General features: G+C 42.9%; 1 protein-coding gene across 1 annotated transcript in view; it reads left to right on the forward strand.

The window, feature by feature from the left end:
* Positions 1–8,484: 8,484 nt before the first annotated feature.
* The window catches only part of TMEM266 (transmembrane protein 266), a 67,425-nt gene continuing 59,335 nt past the window's right edge, over positions 8,485–16,574 (forward strand). The window contains exons 1-2 of the mRNA XM_063088415.1: positions 8,485–8,568; positions 11,705–11,893. Coding sequence (XP_062944485.1) covers positions 8,555–8,568; positions 11,705–11,893 — 203 coding nt within the window. The 5' untranslated portion in view covers positions 8,485–8,554. The remainder of the gene's footprint in view (positions 8,569–11,704; positions 11,894–16,574) is intronic.

Below are 16,574 nucleotides of genomic sequence, written 5' to 3' on the forward strand. Positions count from 1 at the left end.
ACTTTAGCTCCTTGTTAATGGAGCAAGGTATTAATGGGTCAGAGTAACAACAAGGATGATCTTGTGCTGTTGTACAGAAACCTTTCTCATCTAGCACAAGAAACGCATCCTTCTCTTCCTGGAGGTGCAGAACATCATGTCCATGAATGGTGCCAGCGCTCAGTGGCTTCTCCCTAGGAGCAGATTCTATAGTAGGCTTTACGTCAACACGGAAAATCACATGCGTGCAATGCTATTCCCAAATAAAAGAATCCCAAGGTTTTATGAGAACACATCCTTCAAATCTCCTGCCAACCACTCACCAATATTTGGCCAGTCTCATTTGGAGACTCAGGAAGCTTATTCAGCTGAACCTCAGAACCATATTGAAAGTGTCCTAACCTGGTCTGGCAGACAATTAGTTCTCTATGCAACAGCCCCTCCCTGCTTCTTCCTTGCTAAGAGAACCAAGATTATGTTTATGGAAACAATATGCCCATCCCCAAGGGATGAACCATGACTAGTCTAGGCTCTTATAGCATTCCTAACCCCTTGGCCAGCTACCTATTGTCCCAGGCTCCTTTGCAGCCATGTTGCCATGTGACCCAGCTCTGCCCAGGGAGACATCAGGAGATGTTGACTAGAGAACTTAGAGAGATAATGCCTATGAATAAAAGATTAGAGCCTTGTGAGGAGAAAGCCTTTGTTTGTTTCTTCTTTGGGAGCTGGTGTGAGGATATGAAAGGTGGAGCTGCCACAGTCATTCTGCAACCATAGGGCAACAAGCAAGAGTAATGCATTACATGCAAAATGGAAGAATGGAAAGATGAAAAGAGTTTGGGTCTTCTGTGCACTGAAAACCATAAAACATTGATAAAAAAAATTGTAGAAGACACAGATAAATGGATAGATATCTGGTGTTCATGGATTAGAATAATTCATACTGTTAAAATGCCCAGGCTCCCCAAAGCAATCTACAGATTCAATGCAATCCCTATCAAAATTCCAATAGCACTTTTCACAGTAACAGAAAAAACAGTCCTAAAATTTGTATGGAACCACAAAAGACCCCAAGCAGCTAAAGCAATCTTGAGCAAAAAGAACAAAGTTAGAGCCATCACACTTCCTGATTTCAAACTATATTACAAACCTATTGTAACCCAAACAGTATGATATTGACATAAAAATGGACACATAGAACAATGGAACAGAATAGAGAGCCCAGAAATAAACCCACACATATACAGTCAACTAATTTTTGACAAAAGTGCCAAGAATACACAATGGGAAAAAGATAGACTCTTCAATGGATGGTGGGAAAACTATACATTCACATGCAAAATATTGAAATTGGACTCTTATCTTACACCATAGACAAAAATCAATTCAAAATGGATTAAAGACTTAAATGTAAGACCTGAATCAATAAAACTCCTAGAAGAAAGCATAGGGGAAAAGCTTCTTCACATTGGTCTTGGCAATGATTTTTTGTATTTGACACTAAAAGCAAAGGCAACCAAAGCAAAAGTAAACAAGTGGGAACTACATCAAACTAAAAAAGTTTCTGAAAATCAAAGGAAACAATTGACAAATGAAAAGGCAACCTACAGAATGGGAGAAAATATTTGTAAACCCTATATCTAATAAGGGGTTAAAATCCAAAATATGTTAGGAACTCACACAACTCAGTAGGAAAAAACAGCCTGATTTTAAAAATGGGCAAAGGCCCTAAATAGACATTTCTCCAAAGAAGATATACAAATGGCCAACAGGTAAGATGCTCAACATCACTAATCATCAGAGAAATGCAAATCAATGAGATGTCACCTCCTACCTGTTACAATGGCTATTATCGAAAAGACAAAAGATAGCAAGTGTTGGCGAGAATGTGGAGAAAAGGGAACCTTTTTTGGTGGAAGTGTAAATTAGTATAGCCAGTATGGAAAACAGTTCCTCAAAAAATTCAAAAGAAAACTGCCATATGATCCAGCAACCCCACTTCTGTGTATTTATCCAAAGTAAATAAAATCACTGTCTTGGAGAGAGATCTGCACTTCCATGTTCACTGAGGCATTATTCACAATAGCCAAGGTATGGAAACAATCTAAGTGTCCATTGACAGATGAGTGGATAGAGAAAATGTGGTATAGATACACAATGGAATATTATTCAGCCTTAAAAAAGAAGGAAATCCTGCCATTTGCAACAGATGGATGAAACTTGAGGACATTATGCTAAGTGGAATAAGCCAGACACAGAAAAACAAATACTACAAGATCTCAGTTATATTTGGAATCTAAAAAAAACAAAAAATGTTGAGCTTATAGTAATAGAAAGTAGAATGGAGGTTACCAGGTGCTGGGCAGGGTAGGGGAAAAGGGGAGATACTTGTATTGAGTTCAAAACTTCAGTTATAAGGTGAAGAAGTACTGGAGACCTAATGTACAGCAGCATGCTGACTAATAATGGTTAATAATAATGTATGGAATACTTGAAATTGCCTAAGAGAGTAGATTGCAAATGTTCTCACTACCAAAAAAACAAAACCAAAAAAAGATAATTACGTGAAGTGATAGATATGTTGATGAGCTTGATTGTGGTAATCATTTCACAATGTATACATATATCGAAATATGACGTTTTACACCTTTAGTATGTACAATATCTCTCAGTCATACCTGTTGGGAAAATATAGGAAAATGGTCAGGGCCCCTCAGACGTTCAGAATCTTGCCGAGCATTTGATGTAAAACATGCATGTGCACCCAGGTGTTCCTTGGTTGTCTAATGTAATTGTGTATGTGCACCCAGGTGTCCTGGGTTATGATTTAAGTATAAAGGACGAGTGGCTTTGCTCCACAACACCCCCCTGCCCCCGGGGAGCCACAGAGAGGTCACCACTCCTGCTGCTGCTGGAGGCTGTTGCTGTAAGCTGTTACTGCTACTGTCTCTGGGATGTCCCGAGAGGCTGTTGCCGCTGCCACCGGGCCTGTAAGCTGCTGCTGCCGTTGCTGAGGACTAAGCTCATACCTTCTGCCAACGGCTCCTGGGACCTTTTCCAGTTACCTTAACATGGACCTGCGTGTGAGAGGTCTGGTGACCCAGTCTGTGTGACAGGCTTGAAGGGTTTGTGAGCCCTAGTCCTGACAATACAAATGGAAACTTAGTATAACTAAAATAACGAAACATTTTGGCTTTAGTTATGATTTCCTCAACCCAATAACTGGCAGTCATGTAGCTTTACAATACCTCAATAAAGCCGGAGAGAAAAAAAAGAGCTTGGATCCTTGGTGATATATATGAGCCACGGCTCCAGTTTGGAATCATGTGCCTTCAGTCCTCTTGCTATAAAAGATAATAAAAGTCTTCATTGCCTAACTGTTAGCTATTCTGTTATTTGCAAACGAAAGTATTCCTAACTGATATACCTTATCTTTGGTTCTTCAGCCTGACCAGAGTAGGTTCTGCTGATAATTTCAACACAGTAGTTTTGCAACCAGTTAACTTCATCTGCAAAATAGGGATAAGAATGACTACTTTATTCCTGCACTGGCCAGCCACCAAAAAAAAAAAAAAATTTACCTTGAGCAAACTTTCTGATTCAGTAGATCAGAGTGTAGATTAGCAGATCAGTATCCTTTAGGAATTTGTTAGAAATGTACATTTTTAGGCCCCACCCCAGACGTACTAAATTAGAAATTTATTGTGTGGTGCCAGCAATCTGTTTTAATAATCTCTCCAGGTGATTCTAGTGTCTGAGAAAGTTTGAGAACCATTGATGTAAAAGGAACAGCTGGAGTGGCTGCATATCAGAAACCACTGGGTACTTTAAAAAGCTTCTCAAACTCTACCCGTGGAGTTCTGATTTGGCATTTCTGCAAGCTGTGTATTTCCCAAAAGGTCCCCATGTGATTCTGAGCAAAACCACGCACAGAAACCACTGAAATGAGTATGAAAGCAGGTCATGTATGCCAAAGGGCTGTTACTCAGGGAAGATGAGAAATGGACCAGGGCCAGGGACAGGGGGAGGCTTCTGGGGTCAGGTGAGCTGAATTATGGCTTTTTTTTTTTACCGGGTAGGGGAGGGAACTGACTAATTGATCTTGGTAGCCTTTTTCAGCCCTCAAATGCCACGGATGCCTCTGAGAAGGTTGAGCTTTGCAGATATGGCTGGAACAAGCAAACATGATACTGATTGTTTTAGTCCGATTTGTGTTGCTATAACAGAAATACCTGAGACTGGGTGATTTATAAAGGAAAGAGGTTTATTTGGCTTATGATTCTGGGACAACTGCATCTGGCATGGGCCTCAGGGTGTTTCTACTCATGGTGGAAAAGCGGCAAGCAGCCAGTGGGTACAAGAGGACCACATGGCAAGAGGAAGCAAGAGAGAGAGATAGGGGAGGTGCCAGGGTCCTTTAAACAATCAGCTCTCGAGGGAACTAATAGAGTGAGAACTCACTCACTATCCCTCCTTCCCCAGGGAGAGCATTAATCCATTCATGAGGGATCTGCCCCCATGACTCAATCAGTTTCCAACACTGCTACATCGGGGATCAAATTTCCATGAGTTTTGGAAGGGACAACACATCCAAACTCCATAACTGATAAATATGTAGACAGACTCATGAGCAAGAAGTGGACGAGACTGGAATTTTACTAAACTCTAAAAAGCAGCCTTACCACCCCCCAGAGCCAGACCCAGTAAATCCGAGACAGGTTTTCTTTTCTCCTTTTACCAGGTTTATGAGACAGCAGGTTTGCACTTCAGATGTTCATTTATAGAGTGCTAGACTACACCTGCTTCATGCTAGGCTTGTGCTTTGAGGGTTATTTTGTTTGGAAAATAGGATTTTTAAATAGCATCCAGGTTTAGCATTTGCATCATCGTACACAATTTTTGTCTTCTAAAATGTGCTGGTTGTTAAGGATCAAGATCTCCAGCTGAAGCAGCCTACTCACTGTCCGTCTAAATTTGATTTTACCCGCTTTCCTACCTCATCTGTGCTCTTACACCAGGGAGGCCAATCATTTCTTCCCCACTCCCACATCTCCTTTCCAGGAAACTGTTGCCACCTTTTAGAGAAAATCCTCCCCCACCCAACTGCTGCTGAGTAAATGAATCCATGATGCTGCTAAAACAACAGAAACAACAATATACAGCTCATTGATCACTTTGGATTATAACAAGATACAATTCATTATTTTGAAAACCAATAGATAAAGGGGGGGGGGGGTTAAGCATTTATCCTTCTCTCCCTGTATGAACTATACCTTAGGATAATTAAAAAGTTGAGGAGGGAAAGTTTGTCTTCATAGAAGCTGATTAATGAAGGAATGATAAAATTAAAATATCACCATCTTGCAAACTCTGATCAATTAATGGAGCTAGGAAGCAATTATCAATGGCTATTAATATCAAAAAAGGAGCTGGCCAGTTAGCTCAGTTGGTTAGAGTGTGGTGTTATAACACCAAGATCAAGGGTTGGATCCCTGTACCGGCCAGCTGCCAAAAAAAAAAAAAAAAAAAAATCAATAAAAGAAGGAAAAGAAGATATTACGTGTCTCCTAATAGAAATTATGACAGCACCTATGAAATCTTATAAAAAAAAATTGAACCTGAATCTGATTAAAGTCTATGGACTAATTAAAATTTTCAGGAAATATAGGGGATAGAGGAACATGTTAAACACCACTAAAGGGATACAATCACCATAATTCAGACTGTGGGAAACTTTATGAGACAAATGACCCAGTTTTTCCAATAAATTGCATGGAAAAAACGAGATAGAGGGGAAATCTGTAGATTAAATGAGACTCGAGAGTCATATTAACCAGCGATAATGTGTGGACCTTGTTTGGCTCCTGATTCAACAAACCTTTAAAAAATTACAGGACAAACAGTGAAATATGAACAATGCTTTGATATTTAATGATACTACGAAAATATTGTTGACTTGGGTGTGATGAATAGTTTGTGATTATGTCTTTTAAAAGGTGATCCTCTTTCTCCTTATCCTTAGAGCTACAAATTGAAACATTTACAGATGAATGAAAAGACATCTAGGGTTTATTTCAAAATAATCATGAGGGGTGGGCAATGGGCAGGGATATAGAGGAAACAAGAATGTCCATGAGCTGATGACTGTTGAAGTTGGGTGGTAGGTAACTGGAGGTCCATTGTATGATTCTCTATAATTGTATATATTTGAAATTTTCCTTCCTAGAAAGTCAATGTTTTTTTTTAATTTCAAAAAATTTTTATCATTTTCATTTCTATTTTTTTTGCGTGGTTTTATATTGGCCTTAATATATTAGTGCTGTAGCTCATGTTTATTATTTATAAATATAGATTCTGGAAATTTATCAATTTTTAATTGTTCTTCATTACTAGGGGTATGCCAAAAGTTAGGAGTTTTATGTGTGTTAAACTTGCCTGCCCAGCCATACTGAAGGGTCCTTCCTCTTGTGTCCTCCGTAGGGCTAATGTCTTGTGTAGCATGGAAAATACCCATTGGGGAATACAGCTTGTTGAAATATCATTCTGGAAGGGGGTATTGCTCACCTGGCCTCCCATTTGTGGGTGCCTCTATCCTGTCTCCATTGCCAGTTGAGGTTATATAATTCATATGATCAGTCTGAATACTGTGAGGACTGTTACCTTGAGGCTGTATAATGAAAACAACAAAAAAATTTGAGATTGATTAAACCTGCACTAGGGAATAGAGAATTTTATAAAGTTGACTATGCAATTAATATGCAATCCAAAATACTAAAGAAGAGAGTTCTGTTTCTAATGTTTAGATCCTCTTACTAAGGTATACTAAGTAAGGTAAGGTGAAAAACCCTTAGTAAGGGGTGTTTACAAAACATCTGTCCAAATTCTCCCCAGTGTTGTCCCAACCCTTTGCTCCCTCCTCTTTTTTGCCCCTGCAAACATCTGGTGTGGAAATAGTTGGCGGCTCCATTCTAATTTTAGAGAGTTCTCCATCTCTTTTATTTCCAGTTGCTCTAAGTTCAGACTTTCCCAGGACTTCCTCAAATTTCTTTAACTTGAGCTCTCTTTTCTTAATTACACAGCACTTGCTTTGCAGATTTACCATCTGTCTCCTGAAACTCCTCACCCTGGGAGTGGATTTTCCTTTTGCATGAAGTAACAGTCCTCCCCCTTTGTCTCTCTAAGTTCAGCTGCCCCGCAGAGATGAGCTTCAGGCTTGGGGGAGCAGGTTTTATCCTGCATTGATTGCTTGAAGAAGCAGCAGTTTACAGTGGAATGCAACTTACAAAAGGATTGCCTCTTTGAATAGCTTCCCTAATAACTTGCTCAACATCACTCAAACCTTGGTCTGTGTTTTTATGTACTTCTTACTGGATTGTACTGTCTCCCAGAAGACTTCTAGGTGGTACTGTAGCATGGGTTGATAGAAAAATATGTTCTATTTATACAGTCCAAATTTGAAGAGGAAATCTTATATTCAGCCATCCAAAGGCTTTGGAATGTGCTCAGATTCAACAGACTGTGCAATTTTTATTTATAAGAAAGAATAATTATGATACCAAAAGCCAAAACTTATAAGTACTTACTGTGTGCCAGGAACTGTTCTGAGTCTTACATGCATTACCTCATTTAGTTCTGTTATAGATGGGGAAACTGAGGACGGGGTGTAAGTAAGGTCACAAGAGTAGTTATGGGAGCCAGGTTCTGACCCTAGGCAGCCTGGCGCCAGGATCCATCCTTTTAGCTGCTCTGCTGCTTTGTCATCGAGAGACCTAACCGAGAAGAGGAGAAGAGAATAGAGAGACAGAACTACTAGAAGGGGAAGGAAAGTGGGAGAAAGAAATACAGTCATGTACCGCATAGTGAGGTTTCCATCAAAGATGGACCACATTTATGACAGTGGTCCCATAAGAGTCTACTGGCCCTACCATATAGCCTAGGTGTGTATAGGCTATACCATCTAGGTTTGTGTAAGACACTTCATGATGTTTATACAATGACAAAATCGCCCAATGATGCATTTCTCAGAATATATCCCTGTCATTAAGCAATGCGTGACTGGATGTGGGAAAACACTTGAGATTTTTGAGACAAACCTTACTTTTGAGGTTTCTAAAGCTGAAGTTTAAAGTTATGCTGGTTTTTGCAGGCATGGCTGTTTAGTGGAAAGAGCTATAGATGAGAAGTCAGAAAACCTGGGGTCTAACCCGGACCTTCTGCCATTTCTGGGTGACACAGAAAAGTCACTTTGTCACTCTGGTCCTGTTCCATCATCTCCAAAAAAGAGAGAAATTATACCTATTGTTACACCTCATAGGATGATTGTAAGAATCTATTCAACATTACTTTGAGACGAGTGCTATATAGAAGAAAGTTGTAAGGACTCCCATTTTTAGATGAGCTTAGGAGGACGTTGGTTTGGCAACTGAAGGTAATAAATTTCTGTTTTTGTTTTCAGGTCACTATATTTGTATGTGTCTTTTAGAACCCATGCATGGAAATGCTGACAGCAGGCTTCAGGACAGCTGAGCCCCACTAGACACTAAGAAAACCCATAGCTCTGGTTGCATCTTTCAACATGACCAATCCACAGTAAGTAACGTTGGGATTTGTTCTCTGGATCCAGAGCTGTTGCTATAAATCTCCCATGAGACAAAGATTTTCTAATTCAGACAACTATTACATATATTTCCCTTATCAGGAGGCCACAGAAAATGGGGAAACCTTTCCAAAGCAAGCCTCAAGGCAAGATTAGGAGAAGTGCTTAAGGTGAATTAATATGATAGGAATTGCAAGAAAATTTAGAAATCATGAGAGGGTTTCTAAAAGCTAGCTTTATGAAAATAGGGGCAGAACTCTTAAGGGAGAATCACTTTCAGTTCCCCAAACCTAAGACACCACGTGTACAACCACATAATCTTACCAAGCACCTGCAAGGTGGTCACTTATTTTGTGTTTTGCAACTGGTTGGTAAAAATTCTAAGATGAGAATGGCACTCCTTCTATTATACCCATTGTCCTGGCCTCTCTAGTTATGGGCCTGGCTTCTCTGTCATATGGAGGATGAATTGTGATCTGTTGCCGCAGTAAAGCTGTATAACAACCAACCATAGAACCTCAGTAGAATACAGCAATCAGTGTTTATTGCGCACATGTTTATTGCACATGTTAGAGCTGTTGTCAGCTAGATAACTCTTCTGATCATGGCTGGGATCACTCTTAGATGTGGGGCTGGGCTGGCTGTCAGCTGATCTAAGTGAGTCTGGACTCTGCTCAGTGTGTCTCCATTCTCCAGTAGCCTAGGCTAGTCACCTTCTAATGGTGATGTTGGAGGTGCAGGAGCACAGGCAGATATTTACAAGTGCCTTTTCATGCCTCTGCTGATGTCATGTCTGCTGACATTCCATTGGCCAAAACAAGTCACATGAGTGAACACTGAATCAAGGGTTAGGGAAATATACTCTTCCTTTTGCAAAGTCACATGGCAAAAGGTGGGGTACAAGGAGAGGTAAAGAAAGGAGGCATTAATACATTTTGTCTGCCACACTGTTCTTCATGTCCAAGACTAGGGTGTAGTCTTAGTACTTATGCTATGGACTGTGGGACCTTCACTCCCACCAAGGAGGCCTTGTGTCTCTACTGAGATGACCACATGGCCAGAGATGGTGCTGGGCCACTATGAACATTGGCAGAAGGGGAGCGGAGGAGAGGAAAGTTAGGAAGGCAGAAACAGTTTTTTCCATGCTTCTCAGAGCCATATCCTGTTAGTTTTGGAAACTTACCCTAGTCCTCCATGAACACTGCATTGATCAGGAAATTCTATTTGTTCAGTTCAGCAATCAACCCATAGTTTCCCTGAGTAGTCCAAAAGAAAAGAGAACAAATTCAACCCTGCATCTACTTTTTGGGAAACGTTTAGAGGAACTGGGGTTCTCCCTGTAAACACCCACACTTTTATATCGATTGTTGAGAAACATAGAAGCCTCACATCCTATGACTGTTCCATCTAAGATCTTGAATCATTGTGTGTCACGAAATGATAAGTACTATTATCTGTGCTTGAAAAGTAGTAAAAAAGCAAAGGTTTAAATAAGGCCCACAAAAGAGAATTGAGGCATTGGAAGTTACTCGGTGAATTCAGGTAGTCTAGACAGTCAATCTATAGCATTCAAATAAAAACCCACTTTTCCCTCAATTTTCTGGATGATCCTAACAAAAGAGAAATAGGTAGCTTTAGCTCTGAACTTCTTGGATAACTGCTGCTGTGTATTATTGGTTAGATTTCAATAGATGTTGGAAAAGAAAAATTTATTGTTTAGAACTCTTCACCCAAGTGTAGGGACTTGTTACTCCAGAGCTCTTCTGACCTCCATATTTTTCTTATCCATATCAGATCATAGAGAAGGAATGGTTCTTAGGAATCCTCTGTTTCACCTCTTCATATTTCAACTGGAGAAACTGAGGTCCAGGAGCATCCCCATAGAAGTTGGCATTCGAGCCGGCCCCAGAGCCCAAGATCAGTTGACAGCAGACTGGACTGCGTGTCAGTGTTCGGATTGGCCTGTCATTACCTTGGCCACTGACCCTCAGTGTTCCCTCAGATATTTAATTTTTACTCCTCTCCATTCATGCCATTTTCCTTTCTAATCCTCATTGTTTGGCTCGAGGCACAAGACCCAGCCCCTCAGATTTTATAGGATGAGATAGGGTCAAGGATGTGTTGGAGGGACCAGGATGGCACTGCAGGAAGGTAAAGCAAAGTTATCTAGTGCAGCATCTCTCAATGGTGTTGCTGTTGGTGTATGGGCAGGACAGTTCTTAGTTAAGACACATTGCAGGGTGTATCATGTCCCCATCCCTACTTAAATGTCTGTAGTGACGATCTGTGGTCATTGCGGCAATTAAAAATGCCTCCACAAGTTGTCAGATATCCCCTGGTGGGTTGGGAGGTGGTGCTGCCCTGGCCAAGATGCCCTGTGATGCCAATGGAGTTGTCAGTTATTTGCAGGGCCCCGGGTAAGCCAGGCAGGAACATAGGAGGAGATCCACAACTCCTCAGACATTTGATCAAATGACCCCCATTTCCTACTCCCAACTTAAAAAGGACAATATAATAGGACCAGTTCAAGCAGAAAGGGAGTGGCAACCCGGGACAGCTGGCCCCTCCTGTCCTCACTACCCCAGGACCCACTAAGTCTCCCCAAATCTCCAGGTAGGCTTCCTAGCCACCAGCAGTACATCCAGTTGTGAACAAAAACCTCTTTTCTCTATTGTGGTAGAGATGTTAGAAATATTTCAAAAGACCTTTACAAAGAAACCCAGGAGACAAATTAAAAGAATGTATTACTCCAATATAAAGTCCAGTGACCCAGAATCCTAAAAGTCTGAGCCATGGTTTTTGCTTGTTGGCAGAGTTATCATGTGGGGCTTTCCCTCCTCCTAATGAAGGACCCTGCTCCAAAAGCTCTTCTTTTCAAATCTGAGCGATTCCTCTCCCCATGCTTCTACTTTTCCCCAACCCCTAAAGAAGGTGGGACCGGTTAGAGCCTCAGTCCCGTCCTTGGTGGCTGGGAAGGTTGTTAGGGAAGAGTGACAGCCTCGTGCTTCCCCAGCTGTCCACTAGCACAGCATAGGTTCTGGTACGTTCTCCCTCCTTTCTTTAAGGAATGGAAGAATTATTTTGTTCTTAGGGGTAACTCTTCTCTGCTGTTCCTTCTTTCCAACTCAGGCCTGCCATAGAAGGAGGAATTTCTGAATTTGAGATCATCTCCCAACAAGTAGACGAAGAAACCAAGAGCATTGCTCCTGTGCAGCTGGTGAACTTTGCCTATCGGGACTTGCCCCTGGCTGCCGTCGACCTCTCCACGGCGGGCTCGCAGCTCCTGTCAAATCTGGACGAAGATTACCAAAGAGAAGGGTAGGTGCTGGGACCAACTCCCTGGGTTTCCATGGGTACCTCTCAAGAGGCAGTAGCAGAGTTAAGAGATGTGAAATAGTGAGAGACCAGAAGTTCCCATCAGGCCATTCAGGCCCTTTTTCTCCACAGACATTATTTCCTCAGAAAAGGACTTTGGGCACAGAAAATACCTGCTGTTGCTAGACAACCTCTTATGTGACATTTGCTTGGAACTCAGAGAATCATAAAATTTGTTTTAGAACTGACCTGCTCTTTAATGGCCCATCCAACCCCCTCTCTGTGCACTTGGGAAACAGGAGACCCACGGGGATTTGGGACTTGCCCGAGATCACAGAGCCCATAAGGGAAGAACCTGGACTTCATTTTCCCTTTTTCAAGCCCACTCTCATGCAGGAAGGGACCAGGAAGAAAGCACTCTGCATGTAGTAACATGCTAAGTTTGTAAGGGAGTGTAGCAGAATTCACTTAGGAGCTTTGCAGACTTTAGCTCCCTCCCTTTCCAGTGAGAACATGCAGGATATGCTAGTCCTTCATTCAAAAGAGTGGTCGGTACCTGCTCCTACTTAGCTTGTCCATCAGATGGAACACCTTTGTTTCCCAGTTAATGTCTCATTAGCCTGATCTGTCTCACAAACATACTTTCTGCAGGTGAAGGTAGGGGGTTAGAGCTGGATGGGGTAGGGGAGACACACCACTTTTTTATGCCCTCGTTTTACAGGAGTGGGCATAGGAGCTGAAGACCAGAGAGGGGCAGGAAGGGGTCTTAGAGTCACACAGCAGGTCAGACTTCCAAGTCCCCCCAGGGCTTTCCCCAGCCTGACCCTGTGGCTCTTACACATAAAATTGTAAACATTGGCTAGGACTTTAGGAGTCAGTTCTGGTTCACTCTTCTTTTCCAGGTGCCTGTAAACATTTTGGAACATGCTGGCTGCTTTAATATAAAAATGAAGGGTGGCTGGGTATTTTAGAAGCAAATGAGAAGCCTTAGCTAAAGCTAAATTTGCAAAGCTTGGATTCCCTCTGCTTGTTTTCTGAAGGGGCTACCCCGCTTCCTGAGATAAATTGCCCAACAACTGTGAACCATACACCTTCTTTTGCAGAAACTACACCCCAGTGGCTTTCTCTGAAAATATAATTTTTCCAGGTATTGTGCATAGAGTCAGCAGGACACTGCAAAAAAGGAGTAGGCAAGCAGGCAGGAGTTAGCTAAGGAACACCTGGCTGTAGCAGCCCCATCCTGAGCATTGTCAGCACCTGTCTGATGGCAAGGTTGGCTTCTCTCAGGTCCCCACCGGCTTGAAGGCTGGGCTAAGTCCTGAGGCCCCAGGGCCAGGATTATACATGTGTGACCTGTGCAGTAGCACAGGGCCTGGTGCTTAGAAGGGCCCCAAATGCTTGGCTTAATGCTCTGCTGCTGCCGTCTTAAAATTCTTAAAGAGGCTAACATTTTCACTGTGCTCTGAATTACGTGGCCGGCGGGTTCTCTAAACACCCAGCACTGTGTCACTGCACTCTGGTGGTCAAAAGCGGTAGTGCAGTCTCCAGCCATGCATTTGCTGTTGCCAAGAGCTCATTCCTGCCCCAGCCTGAAACTATTAGGCCCTTTTCAAGTTTACAGCCCTACAGCAAGGAGAGAAGCAAGAAAACCTCCAAGGATTCTGCTTTGGAACAATATCCACATCTGCCCCTGTGGTGTTATTGCAACTCAGGTGTACCACACTATGGGTGTTCCCCTTATGGGTGTACCATGCTATAGTGTACCCCAATCGAGGTGTACCCTGATGTGAGTGTACAACTCCCCAGCCTGAGCTCCAAGGAGAAGGCTCACAAGGGCCTTGCTTTATATTCAATTTGCTTCTGAATTGGCCTTTGCAAGGTTTCTTCCAATATGAAGCGCCCGCAAGGCAGAGAGGCCCTTGATTTGATCTGAATCTCTGGGTGTGCTCAGGAAGGCTTCTTTCATTGGGTAAATAGGAAGCAGCCTGGAAAAGGGATTCACCTCGCTGCTGGAGCTCTCAGCTGGGGGCCCAGTTGGCAGCCAGAGGGCTTCCTGGAGGAAGGAAGAGCAGGCAGCAGACAGAAGCCAGGGGAAGGTGAAGCAAAACAAAAACACACTGCGAAGGAGGGGGAGACGCCTCCCTTCACAAGGCTTCTTGGCTCTTGCTGCGTTTCCTGGGGTTTTCCCAAAATTTCCAACCTGGCGCTTTCTGAAGCAATGCGAAACAAAACAAGGAGTCTCTATTTACAGTTCTGAGCTTGTCGAAAATATAGGAATGATTCTTGTCTGTAGGAAACGAAGAGACCTCAGAGACCCCATCAAGAACGTGCCCAGGTGGTGCAGCTGCCCCGCCACTTACTTCTCTTGAGCTCAGTGATATTTCAGTGCTTTTAAGTTTCCCAGAATCTGAAACTGTTAGAGCTGGAAAAGACCTTAGAAAGTATCTGTTCTCAGTATTCTAATAGATTTTTAGGCCAGAGACTGGAAGGAAATCAGTCAAGGTCACACAGTGACAGAGACAGGAATACAGCCCCATCTCCTTGCTCTAGATCCAGGCTAGCACCACTGGACTTCCATTTGTCACCTGTCCCTTTAAAACATCATGATTGTGACTGGATGAGACACATTGCACATGCAGTGCCACTCCTAGATACCCTGTCAAATGTTTTTAACTTCTCAGTGTGTGGGTTTTTTTTTTAACTTTTTTAGAAATTGTGGTAAAATACACATAACATAAAATTTACCATCTTAACCTTTTTTAAGTGTGTGCTTCAGTGGCATTGAGTACATAAACAGTGTTGGACAACATCACCACCATTCATCTCCAGAACTCTTCATCTGGCAAAATAGAAACTCTATACCTATTAAACAATAAGTCCCCATTCCCCTCTCCCGCCAGCCCCTGGCAACCACTGTTCTACGTTCTGTCTCTATGAATTTGACGGCTCTAGGTATCTCATGTAAGTGGCGTCATACAGTAATTGTCTTTCATGTCTGACTAGTTTCACTTAGCAAAAGGTCCTCAAAGTTCATCCATGTTGTAGCATGTGTCAGAATTTTTTCCCTTTTTAAGGCTAAATAATAGGCCATTGTATGCGTACACCACAATTTGTTTACCCATTCATCTGTCAGTGGACACCTGAGTTGCTTCCATGCTTTCGCTATTGTGAATAATGTTTGGATTTACAAATATCTCTCTGAGTCCCTGCTTTCAATGCTTTGAGGTTATATACCCAGAGTGGAATTGCTGGATCATGCAGTAGTTCTATTTTGAATTTTTTGAGGAACCATCCTATTGTTTTCCACAGTGGCTGCACCATTCTCCATTCCCACCAGTAGTGCACGAGGTTCCAATTTCTTCGTATCTTTGCCAACACTTCTTATTTTCCATTTTTTTAATAGTAGCCATTCTAACGGGCCTGAGTGGATTGACGTGCTTTCAAGTCCATTTCCCCCTTTTGTCCATGAGAGCCCTGTGAGGTGAGTAAGAAGGAGCAGTCACCGTAACGTGGGCAAGTCACAGGCACAGCTGGAAGAGCCCATCCTGGTCAAGCTCCTCCACGTGCCTAGCAGCCCTTTGTTCTTGCAGTAGAGCTGCCTGGCAGAGCCCACGCTGCGGCGCTGTCTGCCATCCACCTGTCTACACTCAGGCTGCTGAGGGCTCAGGGAGGAAAATCAGACAACTGTGTAGACCGGGGCCTCCCCGGACAACTTGATTTTTAGTTTTGCCTGCTAGTCCTCCTGTGTGCTCCTGGCTAGTCCCCAGGGGCTACTTCTGATCACTTCCATTTTCCTCAAGTCCACTTTTGCCCTCAGCAGATGACCTCCTCTCCTCCTTCCCTGCAAAAGCAGCAACAGTCGAGGATGGGCTGCACCCCCTTCCTCCCTCTGGGGCCCGCCCCATCTCCTGAGCGCTACCCACACCCCCACACCCCGCATTTACACTCCCACCCAGTCTCATCACACATTCCAGTCTCTCTCATCCTCCCTGACTCCGCTACCGTCTCTCTCTTCCTCTTTGCAAACTTCCTGAAAGCTTCATCTCCCCTGTGCCCCTTCCGTTCACTTCTGCATCTCCTGCAGTCTGGCACCCGTCTCCTCAAGGGCATCAACCTTTAGCAGCACCTGCTCCCTCCCTCTTGAAACCGTCTCCCTGTGTCTGCCTAGACCCACTCTCTCTTGATTTTCTTCCTCCTCCTCTGGCTGTTCCTTCTAGGCCCTTTAAAGATTGTTTTTTCTTTTTCTTTTTTGGTGAACAGCCTGTACAGGGATCCGAACCCATGACCTTGGTGCTAGGAGGCTGTGCTCTAACCCACTGAGCTAACCCAACAGCCCCTAAAAATTGTTTTTTCTTGGGTCTGGCTGGTTAGCTCAGTGGGTTAGAACACAGTGTTATAATACCAAGGTCAAGCATTTAGGATACTGTAGTGGCCAGCCACAAAAAAAAAAAAAAAGTAGCTTTTTCTCTACATGTTCCTAAATGTTGAGGTTCTTCATTTTCTGTCTTTGGCCACTTTCGATCTGCTAATTCTACACATGGGTAATTTCATCCATTTTCATAACTTAATACCCTTCAAGTGATAAAGTTCAAAGTCATGTCTCTATCCCAAATCTCTTTCTCATACTCCTGACGTGTATCTAACCACTGTCTGGATGACTTCACAGGGATCCCAGACACACTTC

This window comes from Cynocephalus volans, chromosome 3, assembly GCF_027409185.1.
Source record: "Cynocephalus volans isolate mCynVol1 chromosome 3, mCynVol1.pri, whole genome shotgun sequence".
Classification (NCBI taxonomy): domain Eukaryota; kingdom Metazoa; phylum Chordata; class Mammalia; order Dermoptera; family Cynocephalidae; genus Cynocephalus; species Cynocephalus volans.